The 21,524-nt window shown below is 46.0% G+C and overlaps 1 protein-coding gene across 5 annotated transcripts in view; it reads left to right on the top strand.

Moving 5' to 3' along the window:
* best4 (bestrophin 4) overlaps positions 1-21,524 on the top strand; it is a 189,607-nt gene that overhangs the window by 22,084 nt on the left and 145,999 nt on the right. For 2 of the 5 annotated variants that reach the window (XM_038794078.1, XM_038794074.1), the window contains exon 1: positions 9,528-9,661. The exons of 1 other annotated variant lie outside the window; for it this stretch is intronic. Coding sequence is in view for 1 of the 4 variants with exons in the window: in XM_038794077.1 (XP_038650005.1) it covers positions 9,634-9,661 (28 nt within the window). In the remaining 3 variants the exon portion in view is untranslated. Of the gene's footprint in view, positions 1-9,395; positions 9,662-21,524 lie in introns of those variants that run through there. 2 more of the 5 variants (XM_038794077.1, XM_038794075.1) reach the window with 2 other exon arrangements.

Genomic DNA, 21,524 nt, shown 5'->3' with positions numbered 1-21,524 from the left:
GCTTCACGCTGTCCTCTCCAACAATATGGCCCCTCTCGTTTGTAAATACTGAAGAAAAATACTTGTTCAAGACCTCTCCTATCTCTTCAGACTCAATACACAATCTCCCGCTACTGTCCTTAATCGGACCTACCCTCGCTCTAGTCATTCTCATATTTCTCACATATGTGTAAAAGGCCTTGGGGTTTTCCTTGATCCTACCCGCCAAAGATTTTTCATGCCCTCCAAAGGAGTGTTGAATGCCAGATGAGTATCTGATCAAAGTCCAACACTTTGGATCTTTAATGCCTTTCTTTCAATACTGTACCTGTTTTAAGTGGACCTTGACATTCCCTGGTGTTAAATTACAAGTAATAGGTCTGCAGTGCAATTCATGTAGACTTTCTAGAGAAGTGGTCAACTTTGCAATATCAGCCATCAGGTGACTCATGGCAGCCATTTTGGATCAGTGATTTTCTTGGTTTTTTAGAATACACAAGTCTTCTTTAAACAGCTCAATATGTCTATGCTTAACTGGTAAACTTGTAGATATTTCTCACTCACAATTTCCTGTTGATATGACACCTCTCTAGAAAGGGATAAAAGTAAAAGCTTGCCCTCAATCATTGTCCGGGGTGGTGGAAAGACATGGTGGATTATATGGGATCAAAGTGGTGGTACCACCGCTGTAGATGAAAGCTATTGTGGAATTATTTACCTTGATCATCCATGGGATGGTGACAAATGTTGATGCACGATGAAACTTCAGTGTTTCCAGTAAATCCCCTCCTTTGTCAGCTTGGCTCAGTTAGTAATGCTCCAGCATCAAAGGGAGAAGATGTTGCGTTAAGTTCTACTGTAGACCTGCACTCATAATCTAGGCTGAACTCCTGTGCACCGCTGAACATTGCCAAATGTGGTGCCTTTCCAAACAAATATTAAACTGAAACTCAACCTGTCTGCTCTGGTGATGGCCAAGATTTCATAACAATATCAGCAAGGCGTTTTCCCAAAATTCCTTCCTCAATGAACACCACCAAAGACAACCATCGCTGTTTTTGAAGACTTACTGTGAATGATGTGACTGCCTTCACAATAATGGAAACTATGCTTTTGAAAGTAATTTTGTTAGTTGTTGATTATTTTGGTGCACCCTGATTTTAAAAAATGTTTAAATAAATTTAGATTAACAAAATCTTTATTTTCCCAATTAAAGGGCAATTTAGTGTGGCCAATTCACCTACCCTGCACAATATATTTGGGGTTGTGGGGATGAAACGGGGAGAATGGGTAAACTCCACATGGACAGTCACCCGGGGCCAGGATCAAACCCGGGTCCTCAGCGCCCTGAGGCCACAGGGCTAACCTCTGCGCCACCGTGCTGCCCCCACCCTGAGAAGATTAAAGGCATTATGTAAATGTAAGTTACTTCTTTCTCTGTTGTTTTGTGCCCTGAAGCTTGCCTGAATAGGAAGTGTAATTTAATAGTTAGAAAACAGTTCTGTTGCCTTTAATGGCTTGGCTTTGGTGTAGCGTTATCTGCTTTGCATGGCAGGCAGTTTTAATTTGATTACATCATACTGTATTGACATGGTAACCTAATTTATCTTTGCTCTCTCCAGAGAACAACCTGAAAGATCTGTCTAGGGCATCACTGAATTAGAAGCCACTCATACAGTTACCGCAAATGTTCCTTCCATACTCCAGCGAAGACACGCTGTCAATCACACCCCCACAATTCAAACGATCATGAGCCAGAGACACCGGCTGTGTACAGACAATGTAAGGGTCGATTTCAAGAATCTCTGCCCGTACTTCACAAGCAAAGGGTGAGGGTAGGAAAGTTAGGCAGTCTGCCATTCATGGTCTATTTGCAGGGAACCCCAGTTTCCAACAATTTGAGAGCAAAAAAGGTTCATGACACCAGCATATATAGGCCTCATGTAAATATTTACATTAGTTTTACAAAGCCTCTTGGGCCAGGGTTTTACAGCCCCTTCCACCTGGTGGGAGAGTATGGTCCTGCCAAACCAAATGGAGATTTCAGTGGGTCACCACATCCACCAGGAAGTAACATGATGCTTAGCAGGACAATAAAATACAAATTTTACATCAATAGCCAAGGCTCAAACCATATTGAAAGCCTTGCCCTTAAAAACAGACACCTGAAGCAGGCTTTTTAAAGAGTGAAGGTAGATAAATCGGCAAGCTGATCTTGTTTATTATGTGCTCTTGCTGCATTTATGGGCTGGTTTAGCTCACTGGGCTAAATCGCTAGCTTTTAAAGCAGACCAAGCAGGCCAGCAGCACGGTTCGATTCCTGTACCAGCCTCCCCGGACAGGTGCCAGAATGTGACGACTAGGGGCTTTTCACAGTAACTTCATTGAAGCCTACTCGTGACAATAAGCAATTTTCATTTTTCATTTCAATTAGCTCCATGCACTAGTTGATTTTGTTGAGTCATCCCCCATTTTTACATTTTTGTTTTAGACAGCCAAGCACAATGGTTACCACCGGTGCTTCACAGCGCCAGGGTTCCAGGTTCGGTTCCCAGGTTGGGTCACTGTTTGTGCACAGTCTGCATGTTCTCCCCGTGTCTGCATGTGTTTCTTCCGGGTGCTCCGGTTTCCTCCCATAAGCCCCAAAAGACGTGCTGTTAGGTGAATTGGACATTCTGAATTCTCCCTCTGTGCACCCGAACAGGCACTGGAGTGTGACGACTTGGGGCTTTTCACAGTAGCTTCTTTGCAGTGTTAATGTAAGCCTCCTTGTGACATTGATAAAGATTATTATTATTAAACTTCATTATTCTTAGCTGGTGCTAGCTTTACCATTGCACCAAACAAAGGGGAGAGAACAAACATTGCTTTTGGGGTTCAAATGTGCTGCATAATTGGCACAAAGAGGAAGTGTTGATTAGGAACCAACAAACACAGGTCTAATTCCATCTTAGTCCCAAATCTGTCAACACGCCAGGACCTATATTTAAAGATTTCTCCATCACCACACAGACACATCCCCTTCACTGCCACAAGACAAACTATTAAGAATTGCGGGCTCTGCTTGCACAATGGCCTGCAAACAAGTGAACCGAGATGACACTTCTTGTGGAAGTGAAGACTACCATAGTTGAATTTCATGCGAGCATATCTTTCCCAGATAACTCAGGGGATACGCCCAGTCTACAGTGCATGTGTGCAGTAGGCAAATGATAACCTCAAGACCTTCATTCCTTTGGAAAAGTAGCATCATCTCTCATCAGATGGCAATGTTCCCTCCAGTGCACATAGCACATATGTGGCATTGGCAGCACGGTAGCATTGTGGATAGCACAATCGCTTCACAGCTCCAGGGTCCCAGGTTCGATTCTGGCTTGGGTCACTGTCTGTGCGGAGTCTGCACATCCTCCCTGTGTGTGCGTGGGTTTCCTCCGGGTGCTCCGGTTTCCTCCCACAGTCCAAAGATGTGCAAGTTAGGTGGATTGGACATGATAAATTACCCTTAGTGTGCAAAATTGCCCTTAGTGTTGGGTGGGTTATGGGGATAGGGTCGAGGTGTTAACCTTGGATAGGGTGCTCTTTCCAGGAGCCGGTGCAGATTCGATGGGCCGAATGGCCTCCTTCTGCACTGTAAATTCTATGAATTCTATGATTATGGCTCTTTATATCAGACCTATGGTCCTCATACATGGAAAAGATGGGGCTGCATAGTGGCACAGTGGTTAGCACTGTTGCCTTGCGGTGCCGCGAACCCGGGTTCGATCTGGGCCCTAGGTCACTGTCCATGTGGGGTTTGCACATTCTCCAAGTTTCTACGTGGGTCTCACCCCACAACCCAAAGATGTGCAGCGTAGGTGGATTTGCCATGCTTAATTGACCCTTAATTGGAAAAATAAATTTAAAATACATGGAAAAGATTTACAGTCACTGTTTAGATGATGTCTGACCACAGAAACATCATTACATACATCCAGGGAGCAACCATTGTTATGGCATTCAAAAGTGTGCACATTATTTGAAAATGAGTGTTCGGATAACAGGATATTTTTTGTGTCCGTGACTGATAAACTCAGAGGAAAAGAGCACCTTAGCCTGGATGCCTCAGCATCTCTTTGCTGACCGTCTTTTATCTACAAGAAAAGTGTGACGTCCAGATCAGGCGCAATATAAGAGCGTGTGAGAAAGTACACCGGTTGTGCAAAATGTTCCAAATGGCATCTCAGCTATGTATGAAGGACTTGGCTGTTGACTTTCATTCAGCCAGCAACATTCTCCAGGCAGTTGGCATCTCATCTTTTGGAAGAGGCTGACAGTTAGCCTCCAAAAACAGCCGTCTCCCTTTACCACATGTTCTGCAGTGGGGCCTTCCAACTATCATCAACAAAGGCTGCAGTATTGACCCATTCATTCCCTATAAACAACTAACCTAAATTACTGCCACCCCAGAAATTTTCCTTTTAATGGTGAACCCAGGCCTTTAAGAGCTACCTACTGGATTCTGCACGACCTAACCAAGAGTGATATGGGCTTTTTTCAATGCTAGTAACTATCAGATTAGAGGTAGGAGGGTAGTGCCCAGCCCATGGGCATGGGCAGGCATGATCCCAATTTCAGCAGGAAGTACTTGTAAAACCTGTGGTAATTGTAAACGGTTTGGAGAGGACTGGAGGTTATCTCAGGAGTGATAGACTTAAGGCCCAAACAGGGCGACTGGTAGATGCAGCCAAACAAAAATTGTTGGAGCCTCAGTAACATAGACATATCAGGAGTAGTGAAAGCGTCAAATATGTATTCTCCCATTCCATAACATCAACAAGACTCACCACATTACCAAGAAATCTTCAGACACTAGGGGCGGAATCTTCCATTCTTGATCTAAGTCCGGTGAAGGGCGGGTAATTTGGAGTGATTCCCGCTGGGCAGCGGGTCAGTTGAACACACGCAATCCTCTGCTGTTTAGCTCATTAATTATACAGCCATGAAGAACATGGGAAATCTTGTGGTGGGCTGGGCAGGGAGTCACTTGCCCCACCCATATCTCATTGGGTTGAAGGTCCTGGCACCATATTTAAACAGCACCCAGGCAGCTATTCAGTCAATGCAGGCCAGGAGCTCCACATTGCTCCTCCAGAGTCTTTGTGGCTAAAGCTCATAGAGGAGAAGCTGGCAGATGTGAACAACCACATCCTGTGACATAAGAGGATGCCTCCAGCATTGCCTTTCACTGATTTCTTGATAAGAGCATTGCCAATAATACATCCATGGTCGGATTGATGCTCACTGTTGTACTGGACCCTGTTCATCAGCATCTTGATCCGCTGCCTCTTGCTGCTCAGGCTCTTGCTATTCCTGGACTTGTGCCAACCTATGATAGACTGTCCTTCTCCTCATCTGGATGAGAGCCATTACCAAGGCAGGATTGCAGGCAGCCTTCATCATCGACATCTCAGATGATCTGTGGATTGGTATATTTAATGAGCATATCCTTTATAGGTCTTCCTCCATCTCAAAGGCAGCAGAACAGTGCCATATAGATGTAGCACTCGGGGTAAAGGGAATCAAAGGATATGGGGGAAGTGGGATTAGGTATTGAGTTGGATGATCAGCCATGATCATAATGAATGGAGGAGCAGGCTCGAAGGCCAAATGGCCTCCTCCTGCTCCTATTTTCAATGTTTCTACATTTCTAAGCCATTCGCCTGGCCTCTGTCTAGACATGGCACCCCAACCCCACCCATTCTAGGTAAAGAACATCTTGGAGGACCAAAGATGGGTGTTCCTCCCATCCATATATGACTGCACATGGAGACATTGCTCTTTGTCCAGGGTAATGAGAGTCATGTGTGAGAAGTCTCCTTCTGAGACTATTCCGCTCACCTCCAGTACCCTCAAGACTCGATAGAGAGACCATTGATTTGGCGGCATTTGTCAGCCATGACCATTCAGCCGGGAGGATGGAGGTTTGGAGTCGCAAGTTTGTTTGCATCTACCATCCGTGGCCCTTGAAGGCATCCACCTCCCTCTCTTCCTCCCTCTCGTCATCGCTGCCTCTGACTACAGTAAATGACAAATTGCACACAATGAACGACAGCTCCACACCAGGCTGGGATCTCGATGTTATGAAATCCATGAATGGGGAACAAACCTGCTGCTGTGTTGACTTCACAAAAGAGATGAGAATGCAATTGAGCATGGTTTTCATCCAGTTGCCTCATAATTATTAGGGTAGCCATTTAGTTGGCCACTTGTGCTGACCTTGAACATGACCCACCCAAAAAGACCCTTTTCTCACTTTGAGGGCTTTACAAGGCCAACTGTGGTCAGACACATCACATTCTGAAACCAAGTGCAGATACCATCCAAACAACTTCAAAGGATTTCTTATTAAGTTTGTGCCCGTTCCCTGTGAGCTCACTTGATGCTTACACCTTGCAGCACTCACAAGTATCAAGGCTGTTTGTGCCTCCTGAATGATGGATGGCTCCTTGGTATCAAGGGATAACCCTTGAGGAGGTGGCTGATGACCCCACTCCAGCACCCAAGACAGAGGCAGAGGGAGATGCAACAGAAGTCATCCCTTCCCAAGAGTGGGCTGTTCACGATGTGCTTCAGTTGCCATCAGGCAGAGCATGTATTCCTTATAGTTGTGACATGCTGCATCCTGCATAACCTGGCTCTGGCAAGGTGGGACCCAGTGGAGGCTGAGGAAAGTAAGGCAGCTCCACAGGCCGGCAGGATGACTCCAGTGATCAGTCTGATGCGGAGTTTGGGAAGGTACAGGGTGAGGACGTGAAGGTAGACAAGAGGAATGCCTGAAAACCAGGGATGTCTTGATGAATCTTCAGCCAGGCATCCAAAGGCATCAATGCTTCCTCATGCCTGTGGCACTGTCCTCTTTACAAAGAATCATGATATGCTAGATTATCCCAAATCTTCAACAGCGCACAATGCAATACAGTTAAGGGCATCACGGTAGCATTGTGGATAGCACAATCGCTTCACAGCTCCAGGGTCCCAGGTTCGATTCCGGCTTGGGTCACTGTCTGCGCGGAGTCAGCACATCCTCCCCGTGTGTGCGTGGGTTTCCTCCGGGTGCTCCGGTTTCCTCCCACAGTCCAAAGATGTGCAGGTTAGGTGGATTGTCCATGATAAATTGCCCTTAGTGTCCAAAATTGCCCTTAGTGTTGGGTGGGGTTACTGGGTTATGGGGATAGGGTGGGGGTGTTGACCTTGGGTAGGGTGCTCTTTTCAAGAGCCGGTGCAGACTCGATGGGCCGAATGGTCTCCTTCTGCACTGTAAATTCTATGTAAATCTATGTAAGTTACAAGCCTGTGCTGCATTTGCATCAATTGTAACCATCAAACTAACTCAGCCCATTAAAGCAAAATAAATGTTTGTTATTGTAAATGCACCAACATAGAACATAAAATGTTGTCAAAATGAACACAAATTTCAAATGAATAAAGGAAACAATGTCACCCATGACAATCCCCTGTTGTTCCCAAGATGCCTTCACCTTACATTTGCGAGTGCTGTGTCTCGGTAGCCCCCCCCCCCCCCCCCCCCCCTCCCCAAGCCAACACCCCTTCGTTGGCAGTGCCATTGGAGCCAGCCTACAGTCCTGGTGGCTGTGATGACCTTGGTGATTGACCTCTGGCCAGCAGAGCCTGAATTGGCTCCTCTGAGAAGGTGCCGCAACCCCCATGGCCAGGCACTCCTCAGTTGTTGCAACATCATCAGATGCAGTGTCTACTGTCAGAGGGGTGGAGGAGCAGGTACCCTTATCCGACCACCCTCAGATGAGCCCACACAGATGACGGACAGCTTGTCTGCCTGCGTGAGGTGCATTTGGACCTCCTTACTCATCGTTGATGGATGGGCACCTAGCAGAGAGATTAGGTGCCTCATCCATTTGCCACACTGACCTCCTTAAGTCTTGGCAGTGGAGAGGATTGCAGGTCTGAGCACCACTCCAGGAACCCCTGATTCTGTTCCTGGAGGTGCCTCTCCATGTCATTCGGTACTCTTTCAATGTAGGAGGCTGTGCACTTGATGCTCAGGGTCATCACATAATCACGCTCAGCATGAACTTGTCCACAATGGAGACCGTGGCACTCAGACCCTCAGGGGTCTCCGCCAGATCTCCTCACACATCCCACTGGACATCTAGCATCTACCAATTGATGGATGACTCCAGAGGCTCAGCATTTGCTTGGACACAGCACGATCCTGGTCTCCAGCAGAACGCCCATTGTTGTCACTCTGGGACCTCTCTGCCTCTGTCAACTTCTCACACAAGTGTGATATGTCCTTACCATATGCAGTACCCGCAGAGGTGAAAAAATAATGCCCACCGATATGTTGAACTTTTAATGGAGGTCACTGGAAGATGTGCATATTAGGTGGTGTTATGAGATTACGGGGATAGGGTGGGGGAGTGGGCTGAGGTAGGGTGCTCTTTCAGAGGGTTGGTACAGACCCGATGAGTGAATGACCTCCTTCTGCACTGTAGGGATTCTATGAAAGCAATCTGAATGCTTCATTTGGTTTGGTGCATGGCACATCCAGAAATATATATTGGGCTGGATTCTCCGTCGGTGGAATCTTTCACTTCGTCAGCAGCGCTCTCATGCCTGTGGATTTCCCGATGGCATGGGGGGTGCCCACAATGGGAAACCCAATTGGCTGGCTGCCAGGATGGAGGATCCCGCCTATTGGCCTTGGAAGGGCTAGGGCACAAATTCATCAGAATGATTGTGGTGCTCAGTCACTTAGGAATTGAAGCAATTTTGAACACAAAAGGTAGTGGAAATCTGGAACATTCAGAGGCTGGAGAAGCTGGGCCAATTGATTATTTAAGACTGAGATGGATAGATACTTGGTAGGTAAGGATTTCAAAGGATATGAGTTAATGGCGGAAAGATGGAGTTGAGATACTGATCAACTATATCCTTGATTGAATGGGGGAACAAATTTGAGGGGTGGGATGGCCTACTCCTGTCCCGCCTTTGTCTGCCTCACTGCATTTCATAGCAGCAGTTTTTCATGACAGGGGGTTTGAATTCCTGGACCAGCTGAGGTTATTCATGAAGGTCCTGTCTTCTCAACAGTGCCCCTGATTTAACCTGAGGCCTATGCCCCCCCCCCCCCCCCCTTCCAGGTTAAATCACCACCAGTCCGCGCTCCCCCTCAAAGGGGAAAGCAGCCTTTTACTTTGGTTCGTGATGGAGAGTCAGGAGTTTGTAACTCATTTTAGGGAGATGAAATGCGTTTTTTTTAAATGTCCCATATTTGAAACACTGTGTAAATGAATGATTCAATAATCCTCTGGGTGCGCTGCGGGTATCCCGAGGTTTGGCTGTAGGTGTCTCCCTGGAGCAGCAGGTACTGGGTTAGCGGGGAGGAAGGGAGTTAACAGGCTGTGTTTGTTCCATTTCTTACCTGCCCACTTTCAAGGGATTTGCACAGGAGAAAGCAACTGCACTGGACCCTCCATTATCCTTCCAGCAGCACACCCACATCAACTCATCAGGAAATACATCCCAATACATATTTAAATCAGGATGTGAAGCGGCAACCCAATCGACTAAGAACAACAACTCACAGACACAGATTAGCCAGACCGCTCCTGCCTAAACTTGTTTACACTGGGAATGGGGGAGACCGCCAGAGACACGAAAGGTGAGTAGTGACCCTGAGTTTAGAAACAAAATCGTTCCGCAAAATCGATCGTATTGTTTTTTTTCTAAACAACGTAATAAGAATAAATATCGAAAAACCTGGGGTCGAAATTTGGAACTACTCAACAAAGTAACGATATTGAAAGAGACTGACAGTAAAATCAATGTATTTATGGATTACAGGTTCCCACGAACTCCTCGTTGGGAGGAATTTCTGACACCCTAACTATTCTATTATGTTAATAGAAGCGATGGATGTCAATCACCCATCTGAGGGACTAGATATTTCTTTTCCTGGCTTGGGTTAAACCCAGATGCCGAGGTTTGAGATGTGAAGGGGGGGGGGGGGGGTAGGTAGAGAATGCCTGAGACTGTAAGGGAGAGCTGATCAGACTGAGAGAATTGCAGGGAAGTTAAAATACAAATTACTGCAGTTGCTTTACTTCTGGGAGGAGCTGAGGAGTCACTTTCCAGATAGTTTCTCACTCTGGAAAAAATTCACTCTACCCAAGGGGCTGCTGTTTTCCTCTCGTGTCAACTTGACCACTCTCCGTCTCTCCACTTGCCTCATCGAATTCAGTAACCTTGCAATGAATGGTAATGAATGTGCCTTTGCTCATGTTGGGAAATGTACAGATTACCAAAGCTGACACCAGTTTAATTATTGGGGAGGGGAGGGGGTTTCACTTGGAGTCCATTGGCTCTTTTCGTTTTTGGATTTTTACTTTTAAAAAAATGTTATTTCGTTGAGATTAGCATGTTGGAGGACTGGAAATTCGAAAAGTTAACGCTAGTAATGGAAATGTTTACCCGGTAGTCCAGGAAACGCTCCTGTCTGAGTCGACAGTTAGAATTCTCCGCCCATATTTTGGGGATGTTAATATATTCAGGCGGCTGGAGAGTAAAAGCGAGATTCACCGGCAATGAAATTGTGGTAGATGACAAGTCATCTGGACGGCGCCATCACGTGGACTTAGTGCCCCCCAGTTTGTACTGCATTAACCCCTGTGGTTTAAAACTAAGTGGGAGATAGCCCGGGGGCGAACAGGCTGGCCAGATGTTTTTTTTAATTCATTTTTACGAGATGGTGGGGGTGGGGGTGGGGGGGTGTCACTGGCTCAGCAAACAGTGTGTTGCCCATCCCTAATTTCCCTCGAGAAAATGGTGGTGACCCGCCTTCTTGAGCCGCTGCAGTCCATGTGTGGTTTTGCTCCCTTCACCCTCCCGATTGCACAGCAAAAGGAGTGGTGTGTAGCCACTCAATATTAACCACTCCCAGGATGCCTCCGACCAGTCGTTTCCCAGCAGGAAACAAGGAACCAGTCGGACTGGGAAACGCCAGCCAACTTGGCTTCACGAGAGTGATTCAATCACTGGAAATGTTCTTGTAAAGACATGACCTGCATTGCCATATATAGTGCCTTTCACCATCCCAAGACGTCAACAAAAGCTTTTTGAAGTGTGGTCACTGTTGTAATGAAGGTCTTGCCATTGCTGTTGCCACAAGTTCATTACTTGCACTGTAAAAAAAAGTAAAGTCGTCATAGTCCCAGATGACCATAGGCTGCTTTCCCCTGACTGGTGACATTTTACCTGAGGATCACCAGGGGGCAGGTTGGGAAGGCAGGGCCTTCATGAATAACCACAACCAGTACAGGAATTGAACCCACGCTATTGGCCTCGCTCCGCATCATGAACCAACTGTCTGGTCATCTGAGGTAAACCGACCCCCACTGTGTTTTATGGTACCTTTCATTGTACCTTTATGGTAAACATGCATGAACTGTGTTGGAAAGAGGTGCATGTGGCTCCAGCTAAAACTGCACTGTTGTCCGATGGGATGTTGTTCCCAGAACCCTGCCGAACGGACAAACAATTTCCTTTTTAAATTTGTCCCCAAGCATAGACGAGAGCTATCTCCACGGGACAAAAAAAAGCACTTTCACTTTTGAAATCCCTGTGGAAGATATAAAACCATTTGACTAGTGCTGTTTGTGTGGTTTGCATGCAAATCATGGCGACAAAGCAAGGGTTGTGACGGAAAAGTGGAAATCAGCTCACAAGGAGCAAGTCAGCACTGGCCAACAAATATGACCTTTGCAGCACAATGACAATTGCTTATTCAGACTTTTCACTAATAACTTGTCTTCTCGGTACTATACCAACTTTGTCTCCCTGAAACTGTCGGGGATCTCATTTAAGTCTGCTTAAATCATGCGGAAAGCTGCAAATCCTGACAAATGAACACATTGACGAGGTTCCCCCATGTAGCCCAAGCACCACTTCAACAAATTCATCACTGCTCCAAAATACAATCACCACTTTCTGGGACTGGCTGCTTGGTATGTGTGTGAGATGCTCAGAAATATAGTTTGCATATAAACTATAGATCCAGGAAATGAATTCCAACTGCAAAGTAATTGAAAGAAAAACCTCTTGGTTCTCACATGAAAAACCTCTTGGTTCTCAGGTTGCCAAATATAAAGGTATTGAATATACACAGACATATCATTAAGCATGTCAATTTGTTATCCACTGCCGAATCATACCATTGACAACATATAAACATAATACATCAGCCCTAATTTCACCACATTGCATTTCAGTACAAGTCACATCCTTGTTTTACATGTAAACTTTCACCCCTGAGTCAGACGGTTGTTGATTCAAGCCCCACCCAAGACACTTGAGTACATAGTGTATACTGATACTCCAGTGCAGGTTTGAGGGAGTGAAATTGAGCTCTCCTGATTTCCCTCTCAAGTAGGTGTAAAATATTCCATGGCATAAACTTCAGGAGAGCTCTGGGTTTCCTTGTGCACCAGTCACTGAAGGTAAGCATGCAGGTACAGCAGACAGTAAAGAAGACAAATGGTATGTTGGCCTTCATTGCGAGAAGATTAAAGTACAGGAGCAGGGATATCTTGCTGCAGTTATACAGGGCCTTGGTGAGGCCACACCTGGAATATCTGAGGAACGATGTTCTTGCTCGAGAGGGAGTACAGAGAAGGTTTACCAGACTGATTCCTGGGATGGTGGGACAGATGTATGTGGAAAGATTGAATCGGTTAGGATTGTATTCACTGGAGTTCAGAAGAATGAAGTGGGATCTCATGGAAACCTATAAAATTCTAACAGGACTAGACAGGGTGGATGCAGGAAAGATGTTCCCGATGGTGGGTGTGTCCAGAACCAGGGGTCACATTCTGAGGATACTGGGTAGACCATTTAGGGCAGAGGTGAGGAGAACTTTTGTCACCCAGAGAATGGTCGGCCTGTAGAATTTGTTATCACAGGAAGTAGTTGAGGCTAAAACATTGCATATTTTCTACAAGCAGTCAGATATAGCAGTGAAGGTGAAGTGGATCATAGGATGGGGGGAAAACAAGATTAGGCTATTGAGTTGGATGATCAGCCATGATCATAATTCATGGCGGAGCAGGCTTGAAGGGCCTCATGGTCTTCTCCTGCTCCTATTTTCTATGTTTCTATGTTTCTCCTGGTGACCTAATATTTATCACTCAACACTGCCCAACAAAAATATTTCTCAATCTACATCATTTAAAACAAATTAACCAGTTCTTTATTTGCGGCACGGTAGCACATTGGTTTAGCAGTGTTGCTTCACAGCACCATGGACCCGGTTGGATTCACGGCTTGGGTCACTGTCTGTGCGGAGTCTGCATGTTCTCCCCATGTCTGCGTGGGTTTCCTCCGGGTCCTCCGGTTTCCTCTCACAAGTCCCGAAAGATGTGCTTGTTAGGTGAATTGGGCATTCTGAATTTTCCCTCTGTGTATCGAACAGGCACCGTAGTGTGATGACTGCGGGATTTTCACAATAACTTAATTGCAGTGTTAATGTAAGCCTACTTGTGACACTAATAAAGATTATTTTTATTACTCATGTCAGTGTGCACAAATGGGGTGCTGCTGCATATTTCCTACAGACATGTTGAGTGCATGATCCATCTTGACCTCCTCATGAGGTCCCGAACAACAAAGATGCCAGCTTCAGCCAATGTGATTCACCCTACATGATATCAAGATATGGCTGCATGTACTGGATACAAAAACGGCTGTGGGACGTGAAAACATTGCGGTTTTAGTGCTGAAGATTTGTGCTTCAGAACTAGCCAAGCTCCTAGCTGAGCCATTCCAGCTACAACATTAGCATCTATTCCAGAATGCAAAAGATTGCACAGGTCAGCCTAGTTCACAGAAAGAAGGACAAATCAAATCCAGCCAATTGCCACCTCATCATGTTGCTCTCAATCAACAGCAAAATGTTGGTAGGGTTCATCAACAGTGTCATCAAGCATTGCTCACTGATTCTCAATTTGGGTACTGCTTGGACTAGTTGACTCCAGACCTCATTACAGCCTTGATCAAAAATGGACAAGAAGACGAATACCAGAAATGAGGTGAGAGCGAGAGTGACTTCCTTGACATCAGAGCATCATTTGACCAAGTGTGACATCAAGGAACCCTATTAAAAATCAAAGTTAATGGGAATCAGGAGAAAACACTGCAGTGGCTGGAGCTACGGCTAGCAAAATGGAAGATGATTTTGTTTGTTGGAGGCCAATCATTCTCCGCCTCAAACATCACTGCAGGAGTTTTTCAGGGTAGGGTCCTAAGTCCAAACATATTCTGCTTCATCAATGATGTTCCCTCCATCATAAGGTCAGAATTGTGGATATTCACTGATGGTTGTAGGTTTCAACTTCATTCATAACTTCTCAGATAATGAAACATGCCTGCATCCAGCAAGGCCTGAATGACATTCAGACCTGGGTTGTTAAGCGGCAAATACAATTACCATCACCGAGGATAAGCAATGACCATCTCCAATGAGGCTGACCACCTCCCCTTGTCATACAATGGTGTTTTCATCATCAAATCTCCCAATATCAACCTCTTGGTCTCATCATTGACCAGAGAGCTAACTGGACCAACCACATAAATACTGTGGCTGCAAGAACAGGTCAGTGGCTGGGAATTCTGTGCTGAATAACTCGCCTCCTGGCTACTTGTTCACCATCTACAAGACACAAGTCAGGAGTGTGATGGAATACTCTCCACTTGACAGGATGAGTGCAGCTCCAACAATATTCAAGAGGCTCAACACCATTCAGGTAAATGCTGCTCAGTTGAACGGCAGCCCACTTGAAAGCCACACACCATCCTGACTTGGAACTAGATTGCCGTTTCTTCACTATCGCTGAATCAAAATCATGGAACTCCTTTCGTAACAGCACTGTGAATGTATCTACACCATAAGGACTGCGGAAGTTCAAGAAGGTGACTCACCACCACCTTCTCAAGGACATAGATATACAGAAGAGAGGAGCAGGAGAAGGCCTATTGGCCCTTCGAGCCTGCTCCGCCATTCATCGCAATCATGGCTGATCATCCAACTCAACAGCTTAATCCTGCTTTCTCTCCATAGCCTTTGATCCCATTCTCCCCAAGTGCTATATCTAGCCGCCTCTTGAATATATTCAATGTTTTAGCATCAACTACTTCCTGTGGTAATGAATTCCACAGGCTCACCACTCTTTGGATGAAGAAATGTCTCCTTATATCTGTCCAAAGTGTTTTCCCCTGAATCCTCAGACTGTGACCCCTGGTTCTGGGCACACCCATCATTGGTAACATCTTCTGTAACAATTGGTAACAATTAGGGATGGGCAATAAATGCTGGCCTAGCCAGTGATGCCCTCATCTCGTGAAATAATTTTAAAATACCCACATCCCTGAATGAAAGATAATAAATTACAATAACCTACAGTCCTTTGTGGACTGTGGCTGATTACTACTTACACGTTAGAAGTACTTAATTGCATGCAACATGGTTGGATTGTCCTGGGTTTGTGCAAGTTCTGCTTTTATGTTATGCAGATAGATTGTGTTATGCCCATTTTCTTTATGAATCTCTTTTAAAATGTTACGACTTTAATTGTAAGTGGCAGTTTGATTGATAGCCTTACTAGAAAATGGGTCTTCATGATGAGCAATAAAAGAGCTGAGGGTTTTGTATGGGCCAGCAGTGAATGTCTAGTAGGTTGTCAGGTATTTGGTGGTGTGTGTTTTGGCCATCAGTTTAATAAATGGTACTGTTGGATAGTCTTAGTCTTCACAACTTTCTTAAGATTTGCCATAACTGTTGTATTTGTTCTCAGAACCAGAGCTGTGTATTCAGTATTTCTCCCACCTCCTGACAGGCACTCCGCTTGCTTGGACTGCATTATTCGTTGTGCCAATTATGGCAACTCTCCCTATACTCACCCTATGTAACAATATCTCCACTTTGATGTCTATCATTTACTGAGAATCAGTTTACAATATTTGTTTCCTCTAATTTTTGGTCTAACCAGGTACTTGCTTCCATCTGATAATTTTTGCCAAGCAATTTATTTTATACCAAGATACAGTTTTTGCATAAAATTATTTTATGACAATTTACCTTTAAATTGTGTCAGCATCCTACATTGTTGCAGCAAACCACATGTGCAAACCCTTAAAATAGTAGTTGTAGAGTTCTGGACCAGGAGCAGACTCGATGGGCCAAATGGCCTCCTTCTGCACTGTACGGATTCTATGGATATATTAATTTAATGCGAGGAACTCAGAAGTTATGTGTGTGGACAGTTGTGGGGTACACAGGCAAAGTCCAGGGTTCACCAGGAAGAAAGAATCCCAGACTGAACCGCTCCTAGGCATGTTATAGACATGGACCAGCAGAAACAGGTAATCTAGCTGTCTTCTCAGCCATTGTACAGGAGATGAGGCCAAGAGGCCTAGATGAAAGAATAAAAAACTAGAAAAATAAAAAATTTTCTTGGGCCCACGGGCAATCAATGGTGCAGTGCTGTATCACTGTATACTCCTCGCTATGTAACCCTACTAAAGCGGTGGACAACCTATGGCTCGGGGCCACATGCAGTCCATCTGGGTTCTGAGTGCAGCGCACAAGATATTTTGTTGACTGTTGCTCACATTCTTCTGGTTGCTGTCCATGTATGCTTTGAAGTGATACACACATATAGCAAGGGCAAGTTAAGTGAGGTGCACGCTGAGTACTCACAACATTGACTGTGAGACAGGGCGGTGCAGCAGCGCAGCGGTTAGCACTGCTGCATATGGCGCTGAGGGCCTGGTTTTGATCCCGGCCCCGGGTCACTGGAGTTTGCACATTCTCTCTGTGTTTGCGTGGGTCTCACCTCCACAACCCAAAGATGTGCAGGTTAGATGGATTGGCTATGCTAAATTGCCCCTTAATTGGGAAAAAAAAAATTGGGCACGCTAAATTTAAAAAAAACATTCACCTTGAGAGCCATGCGTCCAAAGTATAAATATTTAATTCATTTTTACCATTTGAAGTTGATGATAACTCTATTAATATATAAATTATGAAGTATTTTCTGCAACTCGTTTTGAAATATTTGGTGTGGATTAAATCTTATTCATGGGGTCAGGGTTAGTGAGTGAGCCCAATTTTGATCTTACGGCCCACTGAGATGAAGGAGGGTCACTCATGTGGCCCACTCACCAGTCTATGTTGTCCTCTCCTCTGAAATACTTTAAAAGTGTTTAAATAACAGAACTATTTTTACTTGTAGATCACTAAAATAATTAAGCACTACCAGTTCCTGTTCCACAGGATTTTTGCTTTGTTAGTGTCTTTTTCTTTATTGAGTTGTTTAAACTGTTTCCAATAGTTTATTGCGGGAAATATGCACGTCAATGCCTCTCTCAGCCTCAGGAAAGGGTGTGGGCACAGTTGGAATTCCTAGTGGGAGTTGGGCAAAGATAAGGAAGGTTTTACTCAATGTGCTATTATTATCGGGCCCTTATCACATTATTATGAAATTGGACTTGCACAAAGGATTTGACAAACTCAAACAATATTATTTGTGTTTTTTTAAAAGAAAGTATTTTTTCTAGTTTCAGTAAAATTATAAAACAATGCATTTTATAGAAATTGAGTCAATGTATATAGACTGGACCAGACCTAATGGAAACATCATTCCGTTATCCTCCCTGCACCCCAACCACTTACCAACAAAAAAAGTTACACTTAAAGTTACGTTTATTTTACTGACCTGCATGTAAAAATAGTTCTGTTACCTTTTAAAGTGATGTGGTGATGCCGGCGTTGGACTGGAGTGGGCACAGTAAGAAGTCTTACAACACCAGGTTAAAGTCCAACAGGTTTGTTTTTAATCATTGCTTTCGGAGCGTAGCTCCTTCATCAGGTGAGGAAGGAGTTGCGGTCCGAAAGCTAGTGATTTGAAACAAACCTGTTGGACTTTAACCTGGTGTTGTAAGACTTCTTACTTTTAGGAGGGCAGAGGAGAGGACAACCTAGGCTGGTGAGTGGGCCACATAAGTGGCCCTCCTTCATCTCAAGTTGGCCTACATGATTGAAATCGGGCTTGTTCACTATCGATGAATAAGATTAAATACATTTAATACACACTGAATATGTCATAACGAGTTTAACAAATGTTTAATCATTTATGGATTAATACAGGGGTGGGCAAACTACGGCCCGCGGGCCCAAAGGTCTTTATGCGGCCCACCAAGTCATTAAAAAAAAATTTTTTAGGTTAATGGGGGGGGGGGGGGGGGGGGGCTGTTGGGTTACTTACTGGTATAGGGTGGATACGTTGACTTGAGTAGGGTGATCATTGCTCGGCACAACGTCGAGGGCCGAAGGGCCTGTTCTGTGCTGTACTGTTCTATGTTCTATATGAGGCGCCCAGAATCATAACCGGGTGAAGTAATTATTTTACTTAATATACTATGCGGCCCTTTAAAATTGTGAATTTCTGAATGTGGCCCTTGCACGGAAAAGTTTGCCCACCCCTGGATTAATAGAATGATCATCAACTTCAAATGGTAAAAACAAAAGAAATATTTACAGTTTGGATGCATGGTTCTCACAGTCAATGTTGTGAGCAATCAGCATACATCTCACTTCACTTGCCCTTGCTTTATAAGACCATAAGACCATAAGACATAGGAGCAGAATTAGGCCACTCGACACATCGAGTCTGCTCCACCATTCAATCATGGCTGATATTTTTCTCATCCCCATTCTCCTGCCTGTTCCTATAACCCTTAATCCCTTTATTAACCAAGAATTTATCTATCTCTGTCTTAAAGACACTCAGTGATTTGGCCTCCACAGCCTTCTGCGGCAAAATGTTCCACAGATACACCCCCTCTGGCTGAAGAAATTCCTCCTCCTCTCTGATTTGAAGGATCGTCCCTTTAGTCTGAGATTGTGTCCTCAGATTCTAATTTTTCCTACAAGTGGATACATTTTCTCCACATCGACTCGATCCAGGCCTCGCAGTATCCTGTAAGTTTCAATACAATCCCTCCTCATCCTGCTAAACTCCAACAAGTACAGACCCAGAGTCCTCAACCGTTCCTCATACGATAAGCTCTTCATTCCAGGGATCATTCTTGTGAACCTCCTCTGGACCCTTTCCAAGGTCAGCACATCCTTCCTTAGATGCAAAGCCCATAACTGCTCACAATACTCCAAATTGAGTCTGACCAGAGCCTTATAAAGTTTCAGATGTACATCCCTGGTCTTGTATTCTAGCCCTCTCGACATGAATGCTAACATTGCATTTGCCTTCCTAATTATGTGTGTATCACTCCAGTCATACGACGACGAGGTCCCAGGTTCGACCCCGACCCTGGGCCACTGTCTGTGTGAAGTTTGCACATTCTCCCCCATGTCTGCATGGGTCTCACCCTCACAACCCACAAGATGTGCAGGGTCCAGTGGCGTGCAGAGGGGGGGGCCGACGGTGCGCTGGCCCCGGGCATCCATTGGATGGGGGCAGCAGCGTGAAGAGAACGGAGCGAGCCTGCGCACCGCGGTCGGCCGGAGCGCGCCTGCGCACCGCGGTCGCCGCTGGTGAAGAGGCGGCTTTGCACTCGGCGGCTGGAGCGTGAACAAAAAGGGCGCGAATTCTCCCGAATCGACGGCAATCAATGCCACCATGGGTGAGTTTTATTTATTCTTTATCTTTATCTTTTGATCCATTTTTAAACTCTTCTCTGCACCCTCTCTATAGTTGTCAACTTACTAAACTGTCATGCCCAGAATTTGACATTTGGGCCAGGGGCACCCATTTGGGACAGAACCAGTATTTTATAAAGATTCATCATGGCCTCTTAACTTTTGCCCTCTTACCCTTTATACTTAAAGCCCAGGGTCCTATAAATGGGAGATTCTCAGAGACAGGGGCAGCACGGTAGCATGGTGGTTAGCATAAATGCTTCACAGCTCCAGGGTCCCAGGTTCGGTTCCCGGCTGGGTCACTGTCTGTGCGGAGTCTGCACGTCCTCCCCGTGTGTGCGTGGGTTTCCTCCGTGTGCTCCGGTTTCCTCCCACAGTCCAAAGATGTGCAGGTTAGGTGGATTGGCCATGCTAAATTGCCCGTAGTGTCCTAAAAAAGTAAGGTTGGGGGGGGGGGGGGGGGCGTTGTTGGGTTACGGGTATAGGGTGGATATGTGGGTTTGAGTAGGGTGATCATTGCTCGGCACAACATCGAGGGCTGAAGGGCCTGTTCTGTGCTGTACTGTTCTATGTTCTTTTACAGAATAAACACTACAATAATGCACCCCCCCCACCCCCGGGTTGCTGCTGCTATTGACCCAGTTACCTATCTCTGAGCCAGGAAGTCCAGAAAAGGCTGCCATCGTTTATAGAACCCTTGTATTGATCCTCTCAGGGTAAATTTGACCTTTTCCAATTTTATAAATCCCGCCATGTCACTGATCCAGGTCTCCACGCTTGGGGGCCTTGCATCCTTCCATTGTAACAGAATCCTTCGACGGGCTACTAGGGACGCAAAGGCCAGGACACCGGCCTCTTTCGCCTCCTGCACTCCCGACTCCACCCCAACCCCAAAAATCGCGAGTCCCCACCCTGGTTTGACCCTGGATCCAACCACCCTCGACACCGTCCTCGCCACCCCCTTCCAGAATTCTTCCAGTGCTGGGCATGCCCAGAACATATGGGCGTGGTTCGCAGGACTCCCCGAACATCTGGTGCACCAGTCCTCACCCCCGAAGAACCTACTCATCCTAGTCCCGGACATGTAGGCCCGGTGTAGCACCTTAAATTGGATGAGACTAAGCCTCGCACATGAGGAGGAAGAGTTGACTCTCTCCAAGGCCTCCGCCCACGTCCCGTCCTCTATCTGCTCCCCGAGTTCCTCCTCCCATTTAGCCTTCAGCTCCTCCACTGACGACTCCTCCACCTCCTGCATTACCTTATAGATGTCAGACACCTTCCCCTCTTCTACCCACACCCCCGAAAGCACTCTGTCCATCGTCCCCTGCGAGGGCAGCAAAGGGAATCCCTCTACCTGTCGCCTAGCAAACGCCTTTACCTGCAGGTATCTGAACATGTTCCCCTGGGGAAGGCCAAATTTATCTTCCAGTTCCCCCAGGCCCGCAAACCTCCCGCCAATAAACAGGTCCCTCAATTTGCTGATGCCCGCCCTTTGCCATCCCCTGAATCCCCCATCCGTGTTCCCCGGGATGAACCGATGGTTGCCACCCAGTGGAGCCTCCATCGAGCCCCCTGTTTCCCCCCGATGACGTCTCCACTGTCCCCAGATTCTTAGGGTCGCCGCCACCACCGGGCTCGTGGTAACCCTCTTGGGGGAGAGCGGCAACGGTGCCGTTACCATGGCACCCAGGCTCGTACCTCTACATGACGCCATCTCCATTCTTTTCCACGCCGCCCCTCCCCCCTCCATCACCCATTTACGCACCATTGACACATTGGCTGCCCAATAGTACCCCAGAAGGTTGGGCAGCGCCAGCCC

The sequence above is a fragment of the Scyliorhinus canicula genome, chromosome 4 (genome assembly GCF_902713615.1).
Source record: "Scyliorhinus canicula chromosome 4, sScyCan1.1, whole genome shotgun sequence".
Lineage (NCBI taxonomy): Eukaryota > Metazoa > Chordata > Chondrichthyes > Carcharhiniformes > Scyliorhinidae > Scyliorhinus > Scyliorhinus canicula.
Note: the sequence above shows the minus strand (reverse complement) of the source record. Positions and strands in the feature narration are given on the sequence as shown.